Source organism: Vulpes vulpes, chromosome 12, assembly GCF_048418805.1.
Source record: "Vulpes vulpes isolate BD-2025 chromosome 12, VulVul3, whole genome shotgun sequence".
Lineage (NCBI taxonomy): Eukaryota > Metazoa > Chordata > Mammalia > Carnivora > Canidae > Vulpes > Vulpes vulpes.
In genome coordinates, this window is record NC_132791.1 from 126,233,007 (window position 1) to 126,252,958 (window position 19,952).

General features: G+C 37.0%; 1 protein-coding gene across 1 annotated transcript in view; it reads left to right on the plus strand.

Moving 5' to 3' along the window:
- CWF19L2 (CWF19 like cell cycle control factor 2) overlaps positions 1 to 19,952 on the plus strand; it is a 144,942-nt gene that overhangs the window by 113,483 nt on the left and 11,507 nt on the right. Inside the window, exons 13-14 of the mRNA XM_026006778.2 lie at positions 11,028 to 11,240; positions 14,788 to 14,904. Coding sequence (XP_025862563.2) covers positions 11,028 to 11,240; positions 14,788 to 14,904 — 330 coding nt within the window. The remainder of the gene's footprint in view (positions 1 to 11,027; positions 11,241 to 14,787; positions 14,905 to 19,952) is intronic.

Genomic DNA, 19,952 nt, shown 5'->3' on the forward strand with positions numbered 1-19,952 from the left:
GCTCCTTCCACAGTTTGAATACTGTGGACATTGCTGCTATAAACATTTCACTGCATCTGTATCTTTGGGGTAGATCCCCAAAGTATAATTTGCTGGGTCATAGGGCAGTTCTATTTTTAACTCTTTAAGGAACCTCCACACAGTTTTCCAGAGTGGCTGCACCAGTTCACATTCCCACCAACAGTGCAGGAGGGTTCCCCTTTCTCCACATCCTCTCCAACATTTGTTGTTTCCTGCCTTGTTAATTTTCCCCATTCTCACTGGTATGAGGTGGTATCTCATTGTGGTTTTGATTTATATTTCCCTGATGGCAAGGGATGTGGAGCATTTTCTCATGTGCTTTTGGCCATGTGTATGTCTTCTTTGGTGAAATTTCTGTTTATGTCTTTTGCCCATTTCATGATTGGATAGTTTGTTTCTTTGCTGTTGAGTTTCATAAGTTCTTTATAGATCTTGGATACTAGCCCTTTATTTGATATGTCATTTGCAAATATCTTCTCCCATTCTGTAGGTTGGCTTTAAGTTTTGTTGACTGTTTCTTTTGCTGTGCAGAAGCTTTTTATCTTAAGTCCCAATAATTCATTTTTACTTTTGTTTCCCTTGCCTTCATAGACATATCTTGTAAGAAGTCGCTGTGGCCAAGTTCAAAAGGGTGTTGCTTGTGTTCTCCTCTAGGATTTTGATGGATTCTTGTCTCACATTTAGATCGTTGATCCACTTTGAGTTTATCTTTTTGTATGGTGTAAGAGAATGGTCCAGTTTCATTCTTCTGCACGTGACTGTCCAATTTTCCCAGCACCATTTGTTGAAGAAACTGCCCTATTCCAGTATATAATCTTTCCTGCTTTATTGAATATTAGTTGGCCATAGAGTTGAGGGCCCATTTCTGGGTTCTCTATTCTGTTTCATTGATCTATGTGTCTGTTTTTGTGCCAGTACCACACTGTCTTGATAATCACAGCCTTGTAGTACAACCTGAAATCTGGCATTGTGATGCCCCCAGCTGTTTTTGTTTTTGTTTTTTTTTAATATTCCCCTGGCTATTAGGGGTCTTTTCTGATTCCATACAAATCTTAAGATTATTTGTTCTAACTCTCTGAAGAAAGTCCATGGTATTTTGATAGGGATTGCATTAAATGTGCAAATTGCCCTGGGTAGCATTGACATTTTCACAATGTCAGTTCTTCCAATCTATGAGAATGGAATATTTTTCCATCTCTTTATCTCTTCCTCAAATTCTCCCAGAAGTGTTCTGTAGTTTTTAGGGTATAGATCCTTTACCCTATAGGTATAGGGTTAGGTTTGGTTAGGTTTATTCCTAAGTATCTTACGCTTTTCGGTGCAATTGTAAATAGGATTGATTCCTTAATGTCTCTTTTCCAGTCTCATTGTTAGTATATAGAAATGCCACTGATTTCTGGACATTGATTTTTGTATCCTGCCACATTGCCAAATTGCTTTATGAGTTCTAGCAATCTTGGGGTGGAGTCTTTGGGTTTTCTATGTACAGTATTATGTTATCTGCAAAGAGGGAGAGTTTGACTTCTTTGCCAATTTGAATGCCTTTTATTTCTTTGTGTTGCCTGATTGCTGAGGTGAGGACTTCTAGTACCATGTTGAATAGCAGTGGTGAGAGTGGACATCCCTGTTATGGTCCTGATCTTAGGGGAAAGGCTCCCAGTGTTTCCCCATTGAGAATGATATTTGCTGTGGGCTTTTCATAGATGACTTTTAAAATGCTGAGGAATGTTCCCTCTATCCCTACACTCTGAAGAGTTTTGATCAGGAATGGATGCTGTATTTTGTCAAATGCTTTCTCTGCATCTATTGAGAGGATCATATGGTTCTTGTTTTCTCTCTTGTTGATATGATCTATCACATTGATTGTTTTATGAGTGTTGAACCAACCTTGCATCCCAGGGATAAATCCCACTTGGTCATGGTGAATAATCTTCTTAATGTATTGTTGGATCCTACTGGCTAGTATCTTGTTGAGAATTTTTGCATCCATGTTCATCAGGGATATTGGTCTATAATTCTTCTTTTTGATGGGGTCTTTGGTTTTGGAATTAAGGTGATGCTGGCCTCATAGAATGAGTTTGGAAGTATTCCATCCCTTTCTATCATTCAAAACTGCTTTAGTAGAAAAGGTATTGTTTCTTCTTTAAACGTTTGATAGAATTCCTCTGGAAAGCCATCTGGCCCTGTACTTTTGTGTCTTGGGAGGCTTTTGATGACTGCTTCAATTTCCTCCCTGGTTATTGGCCTGTTCAGGTTTTCTGTTTCTTCCTGTTCCAGTTTTGGTAGTTTGCGGTTTTCCAGAAATACGTCCAGTTCTTCTAGATTGCCTAATTTAGTGGCATATAGCTGCTCATAATACGTTTTTAAAATCATTTGTATTTCCTTGGTATTGGTTGTCATCTCTCCTTTTTGTATTCATGATTTTATTAATTTGAGTCTTTTCTCTTTTGTTTTTAATAAGGCTGGCTAATGGTTTATCTATCTTATTAATTCTTTCAAAGAACCAACTCCTGGTTTTGTTGATCTGTTCTACAGTTCTTCCGGTCTCTATTTCATTGAGTTCTGCTCAGATCTTTATTAACTCTCTTCTTCTGCTGGATGTGGATTTTATTTGCTGTTCTTTCTCCAGTTCCTTTAGGTGCAAGGTTAGCTTGTGTATTTGAGTTTTATCCAGTTTTTTGAGGGATGCTTGTATTGCAGTGTAATTCCGTCTCAGGACTGCTTTTGCTGTATACCAAAGACTTTGAATGGTTGTATCTTCATTCTCATTAGTTTCCATGAATCTTTTTAATTCTTGTCTAATTTATTGGTTGACCCTTTCCTCTTTTAGCAGGATGCTCTTTAACCTCCATGTATTTGAGTTTCTTTCAAATTTCTTCCAGTGATTCAGTTCTAGTTTCAAAGCATTATGGTCTGAAACTATACAGGGGACAATCTCAATCTTTTGGTGCTTGTTAATACCTGATTTGTGACCCAGCATGTGGTCTATTCTGGAGAAAGTTCCATGTGCACTTGAGAAGAATGTGTATTCAGTTGTGTTTGGATGCAAAGTTCTGTAAATATCTGTTAAATCCATCTGGTCCAGTGTATCATTTAAAGCTCTTGTTTCTTTGGAGATGTTGTGCTTAGAAGATCTGTCATTTGCAGAAAGCGCTGTGTTGAAGTCTTCCAGTATAAATGTATTATCTAAATAAATATGTCTTTACTTTGGTTATTAATTGATTGATATACTTGGCAGCTCCCACATTAAGAGCATAAATATTCATGATTGTTAGGTCCTCTTGTTGGATAGATCCTTTAAGCATGATATAGTGTCCCTCTTTATCTCTTACTACAGTCTTTGGGATAAACTTTACCTGTTATAAGGATTGCTACCCAGCTTTCTTTTGAGGACCATTTAAATGGTAAATGGTTCTCCGAACTTTCATTTTCAGGCTGTAGGTGTCCTTAGGCCTAAAATAAGTCTCTTGTAGACAGCAAATAGATGTGTCTTGCTTTTTTTATCCAGTCCAACAACTCTGCATCTTTTGATGGGATCATTAAGCCCATTCACGTTCAGAGTAACTATTGAAAGATATGAATTTTAGTGTCATCATAATACCTATTCAGTCCCTGTTTTGGTGAATTATTTCTTTGAACTTCCTCTTTCTTTTACGGAGTCCCCCTTAATATTTCTTGCAGATCTGGTTTGGTGGTCACATATTCTTTCAGTTTCTGCCTATCCTGGAAGCTCATTATCTCTCCTTCTATTCTGAATGAGAGCCTTGCTGGATAGAGTATTCTTGGCTGCATGTTCTTCTCATTTAGGACCCTGAATATATCCTGCCAGCCCTTTCTGGCCTTCCAGGTCTCTGAGGAGAGGTCAGCTCTTAGTCTAATAGTTCTCCCCTTATAAGTTAGGGATCTCTTGTCTCTTGCCGTGTAAGAAATTTGCAATTTTCAGTATCAAATGTTGAGGTGTTGAACATTTTTTATTGATTTTAGGGGGTAATTTTTCTATCTCCTGGATCTGAATGCCTGTTTCCCTCCCCAAGTTAAGAACGTTCTTAGCTATGATTTGTTCAAATATACTTTCTGGTCCTCTGTCCCTTTCGGCGCCCTCTGGAACCCCAATTAAACATAGATTTTTCCTTCGGAGGTTGTCATTTATTTCCCTTAACTTTTCTTCATGATCTTTTAAATGTTTTTCTCTTTTTTCCTCAGCTTCCTTCTTTGCCATCAACTTATGTTCTATGTCACTCACTCTTTCTTCTACCTCATTAACCCTTGTCGTTAGGACCTGGTTTGGATTGCATCTCATTTAATTGATTATTCATTTTGGCCTGATTAGATCTTAATTCTGCAATCATGAAGTCTCTTGAATCCTTTATGCTTTTTTCCAGAGCCACCAGTAGCTTTATAATTGTGCTTCTGAATTGGCTTTCTGACATCAAATTGTAATCCAAATTCTGTAACTGTGGAAGAGAGTACTGTTTCTGATTCTTTCTTTTGTGGTGAGTTCTTCCTTCTAGTCATTTTGCTCAGTGCAGAGTGTCTAAAAACGAGTTGTACTAGATAAAGGAAGTAAAAAAAGAGAAAACAAACAAAAACAAAAACAAAAGAAAACAAGGAAGGGTATCCTCTGGTTCTATATACTGTAAATCCCTCGACTTCCCCTGGAGCTTTTCAGAGCTGCTGGTTTAAGAACTTGCTTTTCCTCTCTCTTTCCAGGTAGTCTTCTGGGGGAGGGGCTGCTGTGCTGATTCTCAGGTGTGTGCACCTGTGGGAGCTGCCCCGCCCCCTGCCAGTCGCTGGGCTCAGTGGGAGCTGTTTTTCTTGTGAGCCCCCTGTTCCCTGGCATCCCTGACCCTCCCAGGCGCAGGTTGACACCAGGAGGAACAATCCCACTGGTGGTGGCCAGGTCTCCAGCCCTGGAAGAATGTGGTGCGGGTTTTTAAAGTTCCCACTTCTCTGGGGCTGGGCTTTTCAGTCTTGGAGGCTTTGGCCGTCCAGGCTTAGCCTGGCTCCTCGCAGGCCCCCCCCCCCCCCCCCCCCCGTTGAATCTTTTTCTTTCTTTCTTTCTTTCTTTCTTTCTTTCTTTCTTTCTTTCTTTCTTCTTTCTTTCTCTCTTTCTCTCTCTCTCTCTCTCTCTCTCTCTCTCTCTCCCTTCCTTCCCTTCCTTCCCTTTTTTTTCCCATCTTCCTACCTTGTTAGAAATGCAAACTCTTCTATCTGTAGCGTTCCAGCTGTTCTCTCTTTAAATCTCAGGCCAAATTCGTGGGCTTTCAGGATGATTTGAAGGTTATCTATGTAAGTTGGTGGGGACAGGTGACTTGGGGACCCTACTCTTCCACCACCTTGCCTTCCCTGACTGTATTTGTATGTTGCATTTGGCTATTATGTATCCACCGTGTTAGACTCCCTAAGAGCACCTTCACTTCAGACACCAGTTCAAGTTCAGGGATCCCCAAGGCCACCCTTTGGTTTGGTATTTTGCTATGAGAAGTCACAAAATTCGCCCAAAGCTGTTATACTCACACTTAAGGTTGATTACAGTGAAGGAATGCAGGTATGAAGTCAGCCCAGGGAAGAGGCGCCTAGAGCTGAGTGTAGGAGCTTCCAAACGTCAGGCTTCTGTTTGTCTTCTCCTAGTGAGTGATGGACAGCACCAACTTCTCCTAGCACTGATGTGTGAAATATGCACAGAGGATCTCCACTGGGGAAGCTTACCTGAGCCTGATTCTGAGCCTGAACATGCAGGGTTTTTAGCGGGTTTTGGTCATGTAGACTTGGTTTATGTGAGAATGACTTTCATTTCCAGCTCCTCCTGAGGTGGAGCTGATCCTGGCTGGCCCCAGGCCTACACCATTGTTAGCATAGACTATCTGGTGTGACACAGGGCCCCCAGGCAAACAAAGCCAGTCTTATCAGGCAGGACTTTCCCAGGGTTTCAGGATTTCCTTCAGGAGACAGAGGGCAAAGCCCTTACCTCTCTTTGGGTAATGTTAATTTTTTATTTACTAGCTTTACTGAGATATGATTCATTATGACATACAATTCATCCATTTAAAGTGTACAATTCAGTGGCTTTTAGCATACTTACAGATATGTGTAACCATTACCACCATCAATTTCAGAACATTTTTATCACCTCAGGAAGGAACTGTGTAACCTTTAGCTGTCCCCCGCCAACTCTTTCAGCCCCTTCGATCCCCACCCTAAAGAGACCCACAGATGTATTTTCTCTCTTTACAGATTTCCCTGATCTGGATATTTCACTTATAGGATCGTGAGTTTTTGTGATTGGTGTCTTTGACTTAGCATGATGATTTTACAAGCTCCTGTTGTACCAGGCGACCGTGCTTCATTTTTTTTTTGTAGCCTCCTAAGACTGTGTTGTAGAGATTTCACACATATTGTTGATCTGTTCGTCAGTTGTTGGGCATTGGGATTGTTTGTCTTTGGCTGTTATGAATAATGTTGCCTATCATAAAGATTTATGTAAGCTTTTTGTTAGACATGTGTTTTCATTTCTCTTGGGCGTATATCCAGAAGTGGAATTATCAGGTCATACGGTAACCCATATGTTTAATTGTTATTTCTTAGTCTATATTTGTTTGAGAACTACCAGACTGTTTTCCAAAGAAACTGTGCCATGTCACATTTCCACCAACATTGTGTGAAGGTTCTGATTTCTCTATCCTTGTCAACACTTATTATTATCTGAATCTTGCATTCTGACCATCTCCTGAGCCTCAAGTGGTAATTTCATTGTAGATTTGATTTGTATTTCTCTGTGCCAATTGGACATTTCTGTACCTTTGGAGAAATGTCTGCCTCAGAACCTTTGTCTAGTTTTATTTATTATTATTATTATTTTTTGTCTAGTTTTAAATAAGTTTGCTTGTTTTTGTGTTTTTGGTTTTTTGTTGTTGCATTGTAGAAATTCTTTATATATTTTGGATGCATGATTTGCAAAGATTTCCTCCTATTCTGTGGGCTGCCTTTTCACTCTGTTGACAGTATCCATTGGTGCACCAAAATCTTTGAGTTTGATGAAGTCCAGGTTATCTATTTTATTTTTGTTGCCTGTGCTTTTGTTGCCATAACCAATAAATCATTACTGAATTTAATGTCAGGAAGCTGTCCTCTGTGATTTTTTCCAAGATTTTTAGAGTTTTACTTTTTAGATTTAAGTCTGAGACCTGTTTTGAGTTAATTTTTATATATGGTATAAATTAAGGATTCAACTTTTTTTTTTTTTTTTTGCCATATAATTATCCAGTTTTCCCAATACCATTTGTTTAAGAGACTGTCATATCCCCTTTCAGTGGTCTTGGCACCCTTGTTGAGAATATTTTGACCATTAATGAGAGAGCTTATATCTAGGCTGAGTGTCCATCTTTATGATGTGTTATGCTGTTTTGGTTATTGTCACTTAGAAGTAAGTTTTAAATTCAGGAAGTGTGAGACCTCAACTTTTGCTCATTTTTAAGATTGTTTTATCTGTTTTTAGTCCCTTGAGATCCATCCAATACGACGAATTTTATGATGGATTTTTCTATTTCTTCAGAAAACATTATTGGGATTTTGATAGGCATTGTGTTGAATCCGTAGATCACTTTTGATGATCTTCCTCCTTTTAGGTCTCTTATTGTGGTAGTTTTACCACATTTTCCTGATTTGTTTGAAAAAGAGATTCTCAGAATTTTAAAATTCATGGTGTATGAACTTGAGCTTGTCCCATTCCATCAGCTTTCTTTAGGATTCTACCTAAATAATGAAGAGTCTTATTTTCATTCTCTTTTCTTTCTTCATCTCCTTTCTGCCAGAAAGTTTTTGCTTTTTCCCCTTCATAGACTCAGTTCTCCACTCTGTTAACATTCAATGCATGAAAACATTTTATGTTGTCAAATATAGGAAGATGGTGTCCTGAAGGTCACAGAAGATGTGTACATGGTTAATAAATTAAAAGTACTTAGGATCAAAGTCCAAATAGAACATAATGGGAAAAATTCAAATAATTAGAGGGTATAGGAGAGGGAAATTGTAGTTGTGTTGAAAAATCAATTTTGTATTGTATTTGAAGAATTATGCAGATTTAAGAGGCAAGACTGTACTCTCTTTAATCCAAAACTATGAATAAATCAGAGAAGTTTGACAACATCTGTGGAACATAGACTTAAAGAATAGAAGTACTGTCTTCCATATAGAAAAGATTTGACTTGAGTTGATTATAATCCCTGATCACTCATGAACTGGTTTTTAATAACAGCATTTTTATAACAATATGTCATTTGAGGCACCAGGTACATGTGGAAGTACATATTCTCCTACTGATATACTTTAGAAAAGATAAACACCCACTGTATTTATGTCTGTTCTCTCTGGTAAGCACCTTCACTCAGTTGGGTGTATTTATTCTAGATGAAATTTAAGGTTTGTTTTTTTTTTTCCCTATTTCTCTGTGCAGCTTCGTAGACTATATTTAAATTACACCCTTTCTATCCTTTATTTTTTAATTTATTTTTTAAAAAAGATTTTACTTATTTGTTTGATAGAAAGAAAGAGCACAAGCAGGGGGAGCGGCAGGCAGAGGGAGAGGGAGAAGCATGTTTCCCGCTGAGCAGGGAACCTCCATGCAGGGCTCAATTCCAGGACCTTGAGATCATGACCTGAGCTGAAGGCGGACCCTTAAGTGACTGAGCCACCCAGGCATCCCCCTTTCTGTATTTTAAAGATGGATTTTTTAGAAAGGCTCACTGTATGTCATATAGTCTTCATTTTTACAGTCATATTTATCTGTGTTGAATTCCTGCTTCTGTGTCATAATAGCTATGATTTTTTTAATCTAACAATTAAATGTTAGATTTAGAGGATGACAATTTCTATGTTGTAGAGATGTTTGAATGAGAGAGTAATTTACATAAGGTTTCTGTTAGTACCTAGCACGTGGTTTGTCACTCTTACGAAAATAATTAGTGACTAGTTGTGATATTTTTAAAAATGTAATATGTTATGGTTGAGATAAAGGTCTGAAGGTAAAATAATTGTAAATCTGGGCAGTTCATATAAATAGACAAACATGAAAGAATGCAGATATTCATATATATATGAGGATTAATATGGAGAAAAATAGAAGATAAAAATAAATTATAGACAAAGACACTGATGTGCTCAGAGAGACACATTACTACTAATAATAATTATCTGGTTTCTGATTTTTACCTGGTTCTATCAGTAATGGCATTTTATTCTTTTTTTTTTTTTTTTTTTTTACTTGAAGGTGGATGTTGACATCATTGCTTTGGGGCCTCTCTTGTTTTCTCACATAAGTGTTTGGTGCTGTAATTGTCCTTCTAAGTATTGCTCTAGCAACATCCCATAAATTTGCCTGTATTTTATTGCACTTCAAAATACTTTCTGATTTTCTTATTTATTTATTTGATAGATACATGGGTTATTTGGAACTGGGCTATGTAATTTTCAAATACTTGGCAGTTTTCCAGATGTGTTTCTTTTGTGATTTCTAATTTAGTTCCATTGTCTTCAGTGCACATACTTTACGTCACCTGAATTCTTTTCAATTTATGAGGACTGGCGTTATGATCAAGAATATCATCCCTTAGTAAATGTTCTCTGTGCTCCTAAGAAGAATGTGGATTCTGCTGATGTTTGATAGAATTTCTGTCAATGTTAGGTCAACTTTGTTGATAGTTTGTTCAGATCTTCTGAACCTAATGGTTTTCTCCTTGTTCTTTCAGTTATTGAGAAGGGGGTATTTAAATCTCTGACTGTCATTGTGGATTTGTGTATTCCTTCTGCATTTCTATCAAGTCTTTGCTTCATATACTTTGAAACTCAATAATTAGGTGCATAAATTTCAATACCGTTAGGTCCTCTTGATGGTACTTCTCTTTTGGTACTTAGAACTTAGTCTAATGGAAGAAAAACACAAGGTAATGAGCAGTTATGATATAATGTGCTCCTCATGAACCTGATGAACAGTACCAGAGGATCTTGGGAGATCCAGGAAAGTCCTTTTTTCGGAGGTGACAACTACATGTAAGCCTCAGACTGGAAAACAACTGGAGTAGAATGGCAAAATTGAGGGTAGAATTGGTCAGGAGCAGGATGTGCAAAGCCTGAAGGTAGCAGTACTTTTGGGGACTGAAAACAGGATGATGACCAGAGCATAAAGTTTAAGTGGGGATGTAATCATTATGAGGAGGATTGTAATGGTCATGTTGGCTCACATTTGTGACTCCTTACTGTGCAGGCGTGTGTTGTGGGGATTAAGCAAGATAACCTATCGGTAGATAGTATTGTTGCAACCATTGTGAAAGGAGGAGGTAAAACATGTGGGAAGCACAGAGAGGTACATAACTTGCCCAAGGCTAATACACACAGGAGCTAGAACTCTCCCACGGTCATTTTGACGAAAGAGTCCAAACTGTTGACCTTTATGCTTGTCTGTGTATGTGATTTAGTAGGCAGACCAGAGTCTGAACTTGATCCTTTACACAATGTGGAGTTCTCTGAAGACATAAAATAAGTAAATAAAATTTTTGTTTTAAAAGAATGACTCTGACTACAGTTGATATTTGGAGAGGTGAGGAGAAGCCACTTGGAGATACAGTTGAAAAATGTTTATATTCTCTATGGGCATATGCTAATTTAAAAATGAAGGTAGTTCTTAACTTCTCTATGGTTCAATTTCTTTATCTATTAAATAGAAATGATCATGTCTTTTTCTCATGGGAGTATAAAACAATCAAATTGCATAAAATTGTACATGGTAGATACTCAGCAAACATTAGCTGTGATGATGATGTTGTTGATGAGGTTTGATTGACCTTGAAAATCAAGCTTAAATTTTTAATCATGTTTTTCTTTTTTTTTTCTTTTTTCTTTTTTTTTAGTTTAAAAGTTTTACCATAGAGCTTACAGATATGACTTCAGTCACTACAGTACAATAATATGTTAACCACAGCCTTCTCCCCACTCCTGTTATTTTGGTTTTTCAGTTTATGGGAAAAACAGATGGAGACTATTACACTCTAGATGACATGTTTGTCTCCAAAGCAGCTGAGAGAGAACGTTCTGGTGAAGAGGAAGAGAACCAGAGAAGGAAAGCAATTGCCGAGCACCAGAGTTTGGCTGCACAAATGGAGAAATGTCTGTATTGTTTTGACAGCTCTCAGTTTCCCAAGCACCTTATCGTTGCCATAGGTGTTAAGGTATGAAATAGAACATTTATTGCCCTGAGGAAATGATACGCTTTGTGCAGATTTGCCTCTTTCTCAGACTCTTACAGCATTCTAATCTGTGCTTCCCTTATTCTGTGTTTTAAGTATTTTTCTTTTCTAACTTCCCATGATTCTTAGAATCTTCTCTAGAGCGAGTGTAAATATTTAGGTGACACGAAGCTCAAATTTTGTGTGATTCTTCTGTCAGAGAAGAAGCATTGGGTGATGCCAAAGGCTCTGCACTTTGGGGCCGGGCTGGACCACCAGGACTCCAGTTCTGGGTCGGCCATGTATCAGTGGCATGACCTTATTTCCATGGTTGGCACTTGACTCTTGGTAATAAAACCACTTCAGAAATACTCAGTCTAAAGTAGTTTCTGTTTCTTCCCTTACTTTCTCATAGAACCTATTTGTTTCTTCACAGACTATCTCATAATTTGTAAAATTTTACTGTATTTTACTCATTTATTGAGTCCCTCTCCTAATCATCAGTAAGTTCTGTGAGGGCAGAGGTAACTAGTCATCATCGCCCACCAAGCATGAATCCTGTTGTTTACCAAACATATATCCCATTGTATATCGACAGTATGTGTTTGTAGACACTCATTTCAGTAAGTATTTGACGACTTAATTCTTACTAGTGAGGAATTACTGTGCTCCCAATATACCAGATCCTAATAGTTCTGGGGAAAAGCAGACTTAGATGTGTTGCAGAGCTTGTGTTGTAGTAAAATAGGGAAGAAAAGAAACACTAACAATTGTCCTGATTGAGGAAAGTGTTGTCCTGAAGCAGATAAAGCAGGAAAATGGGATAAAGTGACTGGATTTTTTGAGATGGTGACTCCTGTTTTGGGAAGGGGTGTCAGTGAGAGAAGAACCCCGAGGAGGGAAGGAGGTGGCATTCTGGAATGGAAAGGCCAGGGTAGCTGGAGTGGAGTGGGAACAGAAGTGAATGGATGAAGGCTCACTCAGGAGCTGGCAATTTGGGCATTGCATGTACGTGTGTTTGTTAATTTGTTTCTTGTGAGCACAGGAGATACACCCCTGTGAGCCAAACAGCTGACAGGGGCTTTTCCATTTGGATTCTAGTCTTTAGTATGTATAGATTGTTAAAGACTATCAACTTACCGCTTTTGTATTTTGGTTTCTTTAATTTACTTCCTTACCCTTCTTTGTCTTTCTTTCCTTCCAGACTTTCTCAAAAAGGTAAATGTGAAAATTCCATTTATGATTTATTCAATTAAAATAAAAACCACCAGAACTAGTAACTTGTATCATCTAAGTTACCTTGCAGACCTTTACATAAGCAGTAATACATTTTTGTAGTTACAACATTATAAATATTTCATTTATCTTCATCCATTCCCCATCTTTTAAAAGTGTAAGAACAGATTGAACATGAAGTAACATTAAATGTTTCCTGCTGTGCTCGAGGAGAAAGTTGGGGTTATTCCCATCCCTGGTGCTGGGGACTGGCTGTGTCTGGGAGTGGGCGTGTGGGGCAGACAGTGCCAGTGTATGACCTCCTGCCAGCTTTCTGCTGTGTAGGCTGCATCCTGAAGTGGGCATTGCTTGTGTACTTGTGAAAGCAAAAGGCTGGCCAGTGAATACTGTACTGTTCTGTTCTCCTCGCTGGTCCTCTTCTGCCATGATCTACACTCTCCGACAAGTCTTCTCTAACAGTATTAAATGCTTCTCTTTGCCTGTGACTTCCTGAGAGTTGGTTGATCTGTGTGTTCCCTCCTGGATGGTCTTTGTACTTCAGTTTAGAATAAAAAAAAAAAAACCACTGAGTCTCTCCTTGCTCCACCTCTGCTTTAATGTGCAATCTTTGCTCTAAAAACTACCATCGACATTCAGCCTTTTGTCTCTGAATATTTTAAAATGTAGAAATATTGAAATATTGATTAGATGGAATTTCTTCCATGTCCTACAATATCTAACAGGTCATTTAATTAATCTGAATAAACAATAAATTATTCCTCTTAGCTATAACCTAAGTTAATCATCCATGATTTTGAGTTTCCAAGGAATTGCTTTGCCATTAAGTTGAAACAGTATATAATATTTCAAAGCAATTCAGTAATTCTCCCTCGGCTTGAATTTCTAACATTTAAAATTAATATCTTCAAGGCAACTACACTAATGAACTATATTAGTACTCATTAGAGTCACAGAGTTAAGTAACTCCTGATCATCAGCTGTTTTTGCCTTCTTCCTCCTTTTTTAAAAATAAAAGTCATCTATCTCCCTCCTTGTCTTAACCCTGTGCTTTACTTTTTTTTTTATTCAAGTAGGCTTTGTTTTTAAAAACAATTTTATTTTTTATTTTTAAAAAAACATCCATTTGAGAGCGAGAGCGAGAGAGAGCACGAGAAGGTGGTTGGGGAGAGGGAGAAGCAAACTCTCCACTGAGAAGGGAGCTCAACATGGGGCTCGATCCCAGGACCTCGGGATCATGACCTGAGCCCCCCAGGTGCTCCTTAAAACAGTTTTAGATTTACAGAAAAATTAAGAAGTCAGTACAGAGTTCCATATATACCATGTCTAGTTTCTTCTGTTATTAACATCTGACAGTAGTAAGCAAATTTACAAGTTAGAAATTTGTTACAATTAATGAATCAGTACTGATATTGTTTTTAATTTTGAATATGGTTATGATTTTACTATAAATTTAGGTAAATTTCTGTCTCTACTCATCAAGATCAAGCCCCTTTGCAGAATATTATTTATGTTCCTCATGAACACTGTTTGCTCACTATATACATACTGATTGACTTTTGTTTTCATTTTTTAAAAGATTTTATTTATTTATTCATAAGAGACACTGAGAGAGAGGCAGAGACATAGGCAGAGGGAGAAGCAGGGTTCCCTGTGGAGCCTGATGTGGGACTCGATCCCAGGACTCCAGGATCACGACCTGAGCCAAAGGCAAAAGCTCAACCACTGAGCCACCCAGGCACCCCGATTTTTTTCCCGATTTTTTTTTAAAGACAGTTTGTGTATAGTGAAAAAATAGCACCAATTTTGTTAGGTAATACATGTATTTAAATATATAGAACTTATTAACCAGAGCAGTAAAGCCATCCAGAATACATTTCTTTTCTTAGTTGGATTGATTCTCTCTGTTCAGCCACTGAGAGAAGGAATGTCTGATTCATAGGCACCAGTTAGACTTATCTACTATTACCACGCCATGTATTTTTTTCATTCTTGCCAAAAGTTGTGTTATTTCAATAAGTAAAAACTTTCTCAGGCCAAGGATAAAGTGTCATTCATTTTGCCCTTGGGTAAACTCAATCTCTGATATACATGTAAGAGTTAAAATTGAGACCTACGCCGTAAATTTCCAGTGTGTTAAAATCTATCTTCATGGCTTTTAAAAGTTTAAAAATATACCAGCTATCTTTAAAAACATAAAATACATTGCTTATAAACAAGCATACCTTATGAAATATGAGCCATGTTTACCATGGCTCATTTGTCACAACTGAGGATAAATACATAACATTTCACTTTGTAATGTTTCCCCTTCTAGGTTTATTTATGTTTACCCAACTTCCAATCTCTTACTGAGGGGCACTGCCTGATAGTCCCTTTGCAGCACCATAGAGCATCTACCTTGTTGGATGAAGATGTCTGGGAGGAAATTCAGGTCAGTGTGATCATGCTCGTCCTTGTAATGCTCATATGCAATCTTTACAAACTATTGTTGGTAAATTCCAGTAGGTTTTTTATACCTTTGACCAGTGATTTTACTTTCTGAATTTACACATTTCCCTAGTTGTGTAATCATGTTTTCACCACGCACTACGTTTTTATTTTATTTATTTCCCTTTGTACTCTATCTTTTGAAAGCTTTTTAAAAAGTTTTTATTGAGATATAGTTGATATATAACACATTAGTTTCAGATATAAACCAAAAGTTTTGTGTATTAGATAAACTGTGGCAATGTAATAATTATTTTTACTTAAAATATCAATGTAAGATTTTTAATCTATGCTTTTGTGGAGCATGAGATAATCATTCCTAACAGTAAGATAATAGATTATAGCTGAAAGGAAAGATATTTTCAGATAATAAAGAATAAATTTGGAAGTCAAGAGTTTCCTTTGGAACAGTTACCATATTTTCCTCCAATGGAACTGGCCTGTGATGCTATGATTTTTCTATCAGCCTTTATTTCTATACTTTTCTCTTTATAACCTGGCCCAGCTTTTGAATTCAAGGATTTTTTTTTCTTTTTTCTTTTTTTGTGACTGATTCTGTAAGAAACTGAAAAACACAACATGGGTGAAATTGCTCCTCAATTATTTCAAGACCTTATAATGACTAAAAAATAAAATAAAATAAAACTCTTGCTTTTCTAAAACTTGACATTTGAATAGGGGTTACAGGGACCCCCTAGTTAGAAAATGTGAACATTGTAAGATTTCAGAAGAGACTGTGTGCTTAGTCTTTGCATTATGCTGGTAAAGATGCTGAAAGAGAAGATATTTTGACTACATATTATGAAACAGTCTCTTACTCCTTGTAATCTTTAAGTTTATGCTGTGAAAGGTAAAGGGCAGACCTTTAATGCATTTGCGGCTGAGCACAGGCAAGAATGTGGACAAATATATTTGATGTGAAAAAGAAATTTTTTCTAGCAGTTGATGCCAGTGCACTAAATAATTTAAAGTGGAAAGTATGCAAATTTGATTTTTGGAATTATTTTGACACTTTCTGGAATGTCTTTTAAAAATTTATACATGTAAAACTGGCTTAACTTAGAGCAAAATACAGTGCCAAGAAGATTTTAAGTAATACAAGAATCTAGTCTGTGTGTTTTATATTTCTACAAGAAATTAAGCTACTTGATGGAAAACATTGAGGTAGATAAAGAAGAAATATATTCAGTTCAGTAGATATTGAGTACATGAATATAAGATAATCCAGGTGTTATGAGAAATGCAGAGATAAAATCATTAATTCTGCCCAAAGTTATGGTATATTCTTGTACAGGTTACATTATAGTTTAGTGGATTTTGTGAGCCATGTGCATTATGGAAAATTAAATAAGGGAGTAAAAGCCAAGTTATTTTATTATACAAATAATAGCATTATGGCTCTTTTTGTATGATAAAAGAAGAGATTCCTACAAGTTATAAATTAGCATAAGATAGTGAGCAAATAAAGTATCTGAATTATAGCTTATTGAAAGAAATGTAGCTTTGGAGATTTTTGTTCTTATTTTTCAGATATATTCAAAAATTCAAATTGGGGCACCTGGCTGGCTCAGTCAGTGGAATGTGTGACTCTTGATCTTGTGATTTTGAGTTCAGCCCCAGTTGGGTATAGAGATTACTTAAAAATAAAGAATCTTTAAAAAAATTCCAGGGATCCCTGGGTGGCGCAGCGGTTTGGCGCCTGCCTTTGGCCCAGGGCGCGATCCTGGACAGCCGGGATCGAATCCCACGTCGGGCTCCCGGTGCATGGAGCCTGCTTCTCCCTCTGCCTGTGTCTCTGCCTCTCTCTCTCTCTCTCTGTGACTATCATAAATAAATAAAAAAAAAAATTAAAAAAAAAAAATTCCAAATGACATACCTTTTAAATATCCTTATGGTTATTCACCCCTTCTAGAGAATGTATAAAAAACATTATTTGAATACTGTTTATAAATGAAGGAGACACTTCTTTTAAGTGATTTTTATCTCCATCTTCTAGTAACATTTAAATTTAATTTTAGATCTTATTTAATAGAAAAATGTAAAGATAAGTTTTGGCAGAGCATATGGGAATATCACAGATTTTGAATGAGTAAGAGCCAAATTTTTAGTTTCATTAAATATATAGTGAAACTTAGGTCCCCTTATCAGTGTGACAGATATGTTTGAGCTTATGTTATAGTCAGACATCATAGGTCCATTTTGTAAGCAAGCATCCAGATTCGTGGTGTGAGGGCGAGGTCGTTATCTGCCATGGGCTTCACTGCCCAGTGCTATGAGGGAGCCATCTCACTGGGAAACCTCCAGCGTTGTACTGGCAGGTCTTTCTTGTGTGGTGATCAGGCTCTCAGAGACCGCTTTCTCACCAAGTGCCTCTAAGACAGCCTGCGAGTGTTCTGGCAGCGGAGTTGAGGAAGAAGCCTGGGGTGGCAGAAGCCTTGCATACCATTTTCTGTAATAGCCCTGTTTTCAGACTCTGGCCTTAGTGGTGTCTGGTTTTCACAGCCTCACACCCTTATTATTTACCTTCTCCAAAGAATGATCCTGGAGTGTTCTGCCAGAGTCCAGGAGGGTCTCGGCGTGTTAATTGCTTTTTTCCAGGAGTTTTTGTCTGCGCCGGTTGCTTTTTGCTGCACCTTCACTAATCTCCTCCTCCACACCACTCAGGCGTGAACCATCTTTCTAGTGTTCAAGTCATGTATTACAAGTCTTCTCTCATTCTCCTTATTCTCATAGGTTTGGACTGTTTTAAAAATTACTTTAATATTATTTTTGAGTGGTCACTCCATGGAGAGTATAGAGTTAAGTATGTATGTTGTATTCTGTCTCATAACATTTATCTTTGAATAACTCTATCTTTACACATGTTCTGTTTGGAAAACTTGAATAAATTATAGTATTAATATTATATAATCAATCCTAAATAGGTTTGATACCTTCCAGTAAAATAATTTTCATTTCAAAATTTTGTTCTTATATTTACCCGGATTGTTATAATGTGACTTTATACAAATGAAAAATTGCAACACTCTGTAGTATCATTTACTTAAATATATTGTAAGTTATTTTAGTCCAGATGTGTTAGCTAAATAGGGAATGGCATCCCCATAACACTGGGTATCTATATCTCTCTGAAGCATTAAATAGTTTTGGTATCTTGTAATAATGAACTAAAAAACTTTCTTCAGTGTTTAGTTGTCATATAACCTAAAGAATGAATATTATTTAAATACATATAGTGTATGTGTTATACCGAGCTTCGGGGAAATCCTGATTTATTGGAGTGAATAACCTCAAATTATGTCCTTAAACTCATATTTTTAAATTAAAGGCTTTTATACACAGAGAGGAGAGGTTGTTCAATGTATGTGTGTGTCCTCCTCAAAACTATTAGTATGATGTTTATATATATAATATTGAACTACTTTTGCATTACTACTAATTTAGGTTTTTGAGTTTTCATTTATGATTCATGACATCTGGAGTCTGTCTTCTTCACCATTGTCCAGAGAGTATCTAGAACGAGCATCTAAACAGTTAAGCCAGGAAAGGGCTGTGAGCAAACACGAAGTAAGGAGGTTTATGAGATATGTTTAGATTAGCTGAATTTACATTGTTATTGCTGCTACTACTTTTTATCTACCTTCTACCTTCTTCAGAAAACTTAGTTTTCAAATATGTAGTTCCTCTCTAGTAGTAATTTTCCTTTTTCTAGCATATAAGATTATCTTACCACAGAAGTAGGTAATGAAATTAATTACAATTAATTGAAAATATTCATAATAAATAACAATTCAGAAACATAGTAACAGTTAACAAACTAGAGACAGTCTAAAAAAACTTATAAAAATGGTTATATTTTCCCATTTGGTTTTGTGTTTTAATTTTTTTGTGCATCTGTTACTAGGCCTATGAAGGTAACTGTCATGACATACAATTAAGTAGAGGGAAGAAGGCGGTTAACTGTTTGTGGATCACCCATTTTATTCTTCACTGCTGTTGCAGACAAAGCCTGACTCACAGTGCTCTAAAACAGCAAGAGTTAATTTCTTTTTTTTTTTTTTTAAGATTTATTTATTTATTTGGGAGAGAGAGAAAGCAAGCACAGGGTTGAGGGGCAGAAGGAGAAAGCATTCTTCTTCACCCACCCAGCAGAAACCTGAGATATGAGGCCCCGAAGCGGGGCTCCATCCCACGACCCTGGGATCATGACCTGAGCCAAAGGCAGATGCTCAACAGACTAGGTCCTCCAGGTGCTCCAGAAGTTAATTTCTTATGTCATATTCTAGTGTGGGTTGGGCATTTCTCCAAGACAGATTGCCTCTAGTCGTTAAATCAGGTATCCAGGCTCCTTCTATGCAAAGGCTCTCCTGTGGTGGAATCCTTCTCTTTCAGCCCCTTGGATGAAAGAAAATGAGTACAAAAAGGCACAGTACCCCTTAACAGTTTCAAGTGACACATAAGCCACTTGTCATACAAGTGACACTGTCCTTTTGATATGCATTCTGTTGCCCAGAATTAAATATGTCCCCACCTAAATCCTAGAGAGGCTGGGAAATTTAGTTTCCTTTGTTTGCTCAAGAAGAGGAAAGTGAAACAATTTAATGAAAACAGCTTTTTTGGAGGGAGGGGTTTTTATCCGCAGAAATCACAATAGGGCTTTGGCAACTAACTGTAAGATTTGAATGATCAGTTTTACCAGGTAGATATCTATGCCATAGCTTGCTTATATTTTGTTATTTTTAATCATAATTTAACCTCATTTGTGTGCATACTGTCTCCATTAATTTGATTTTATATAGTACCAAAGTCAGAGAATTTTTAAAAAGGGAAACAATCATCTTTAGTCATCTCTAATGATTTACCTCACAGTCTCCTTATAATGAGAGTGTAGGTGGAAAGTCTGCAGCCCTGTAGGCTATTAGCCAAGACTTTGAGTTTAACAACAAATTGAGCATCTAAAGTAGGGAGGCTGTGTTGAAATTCCTTATAGCC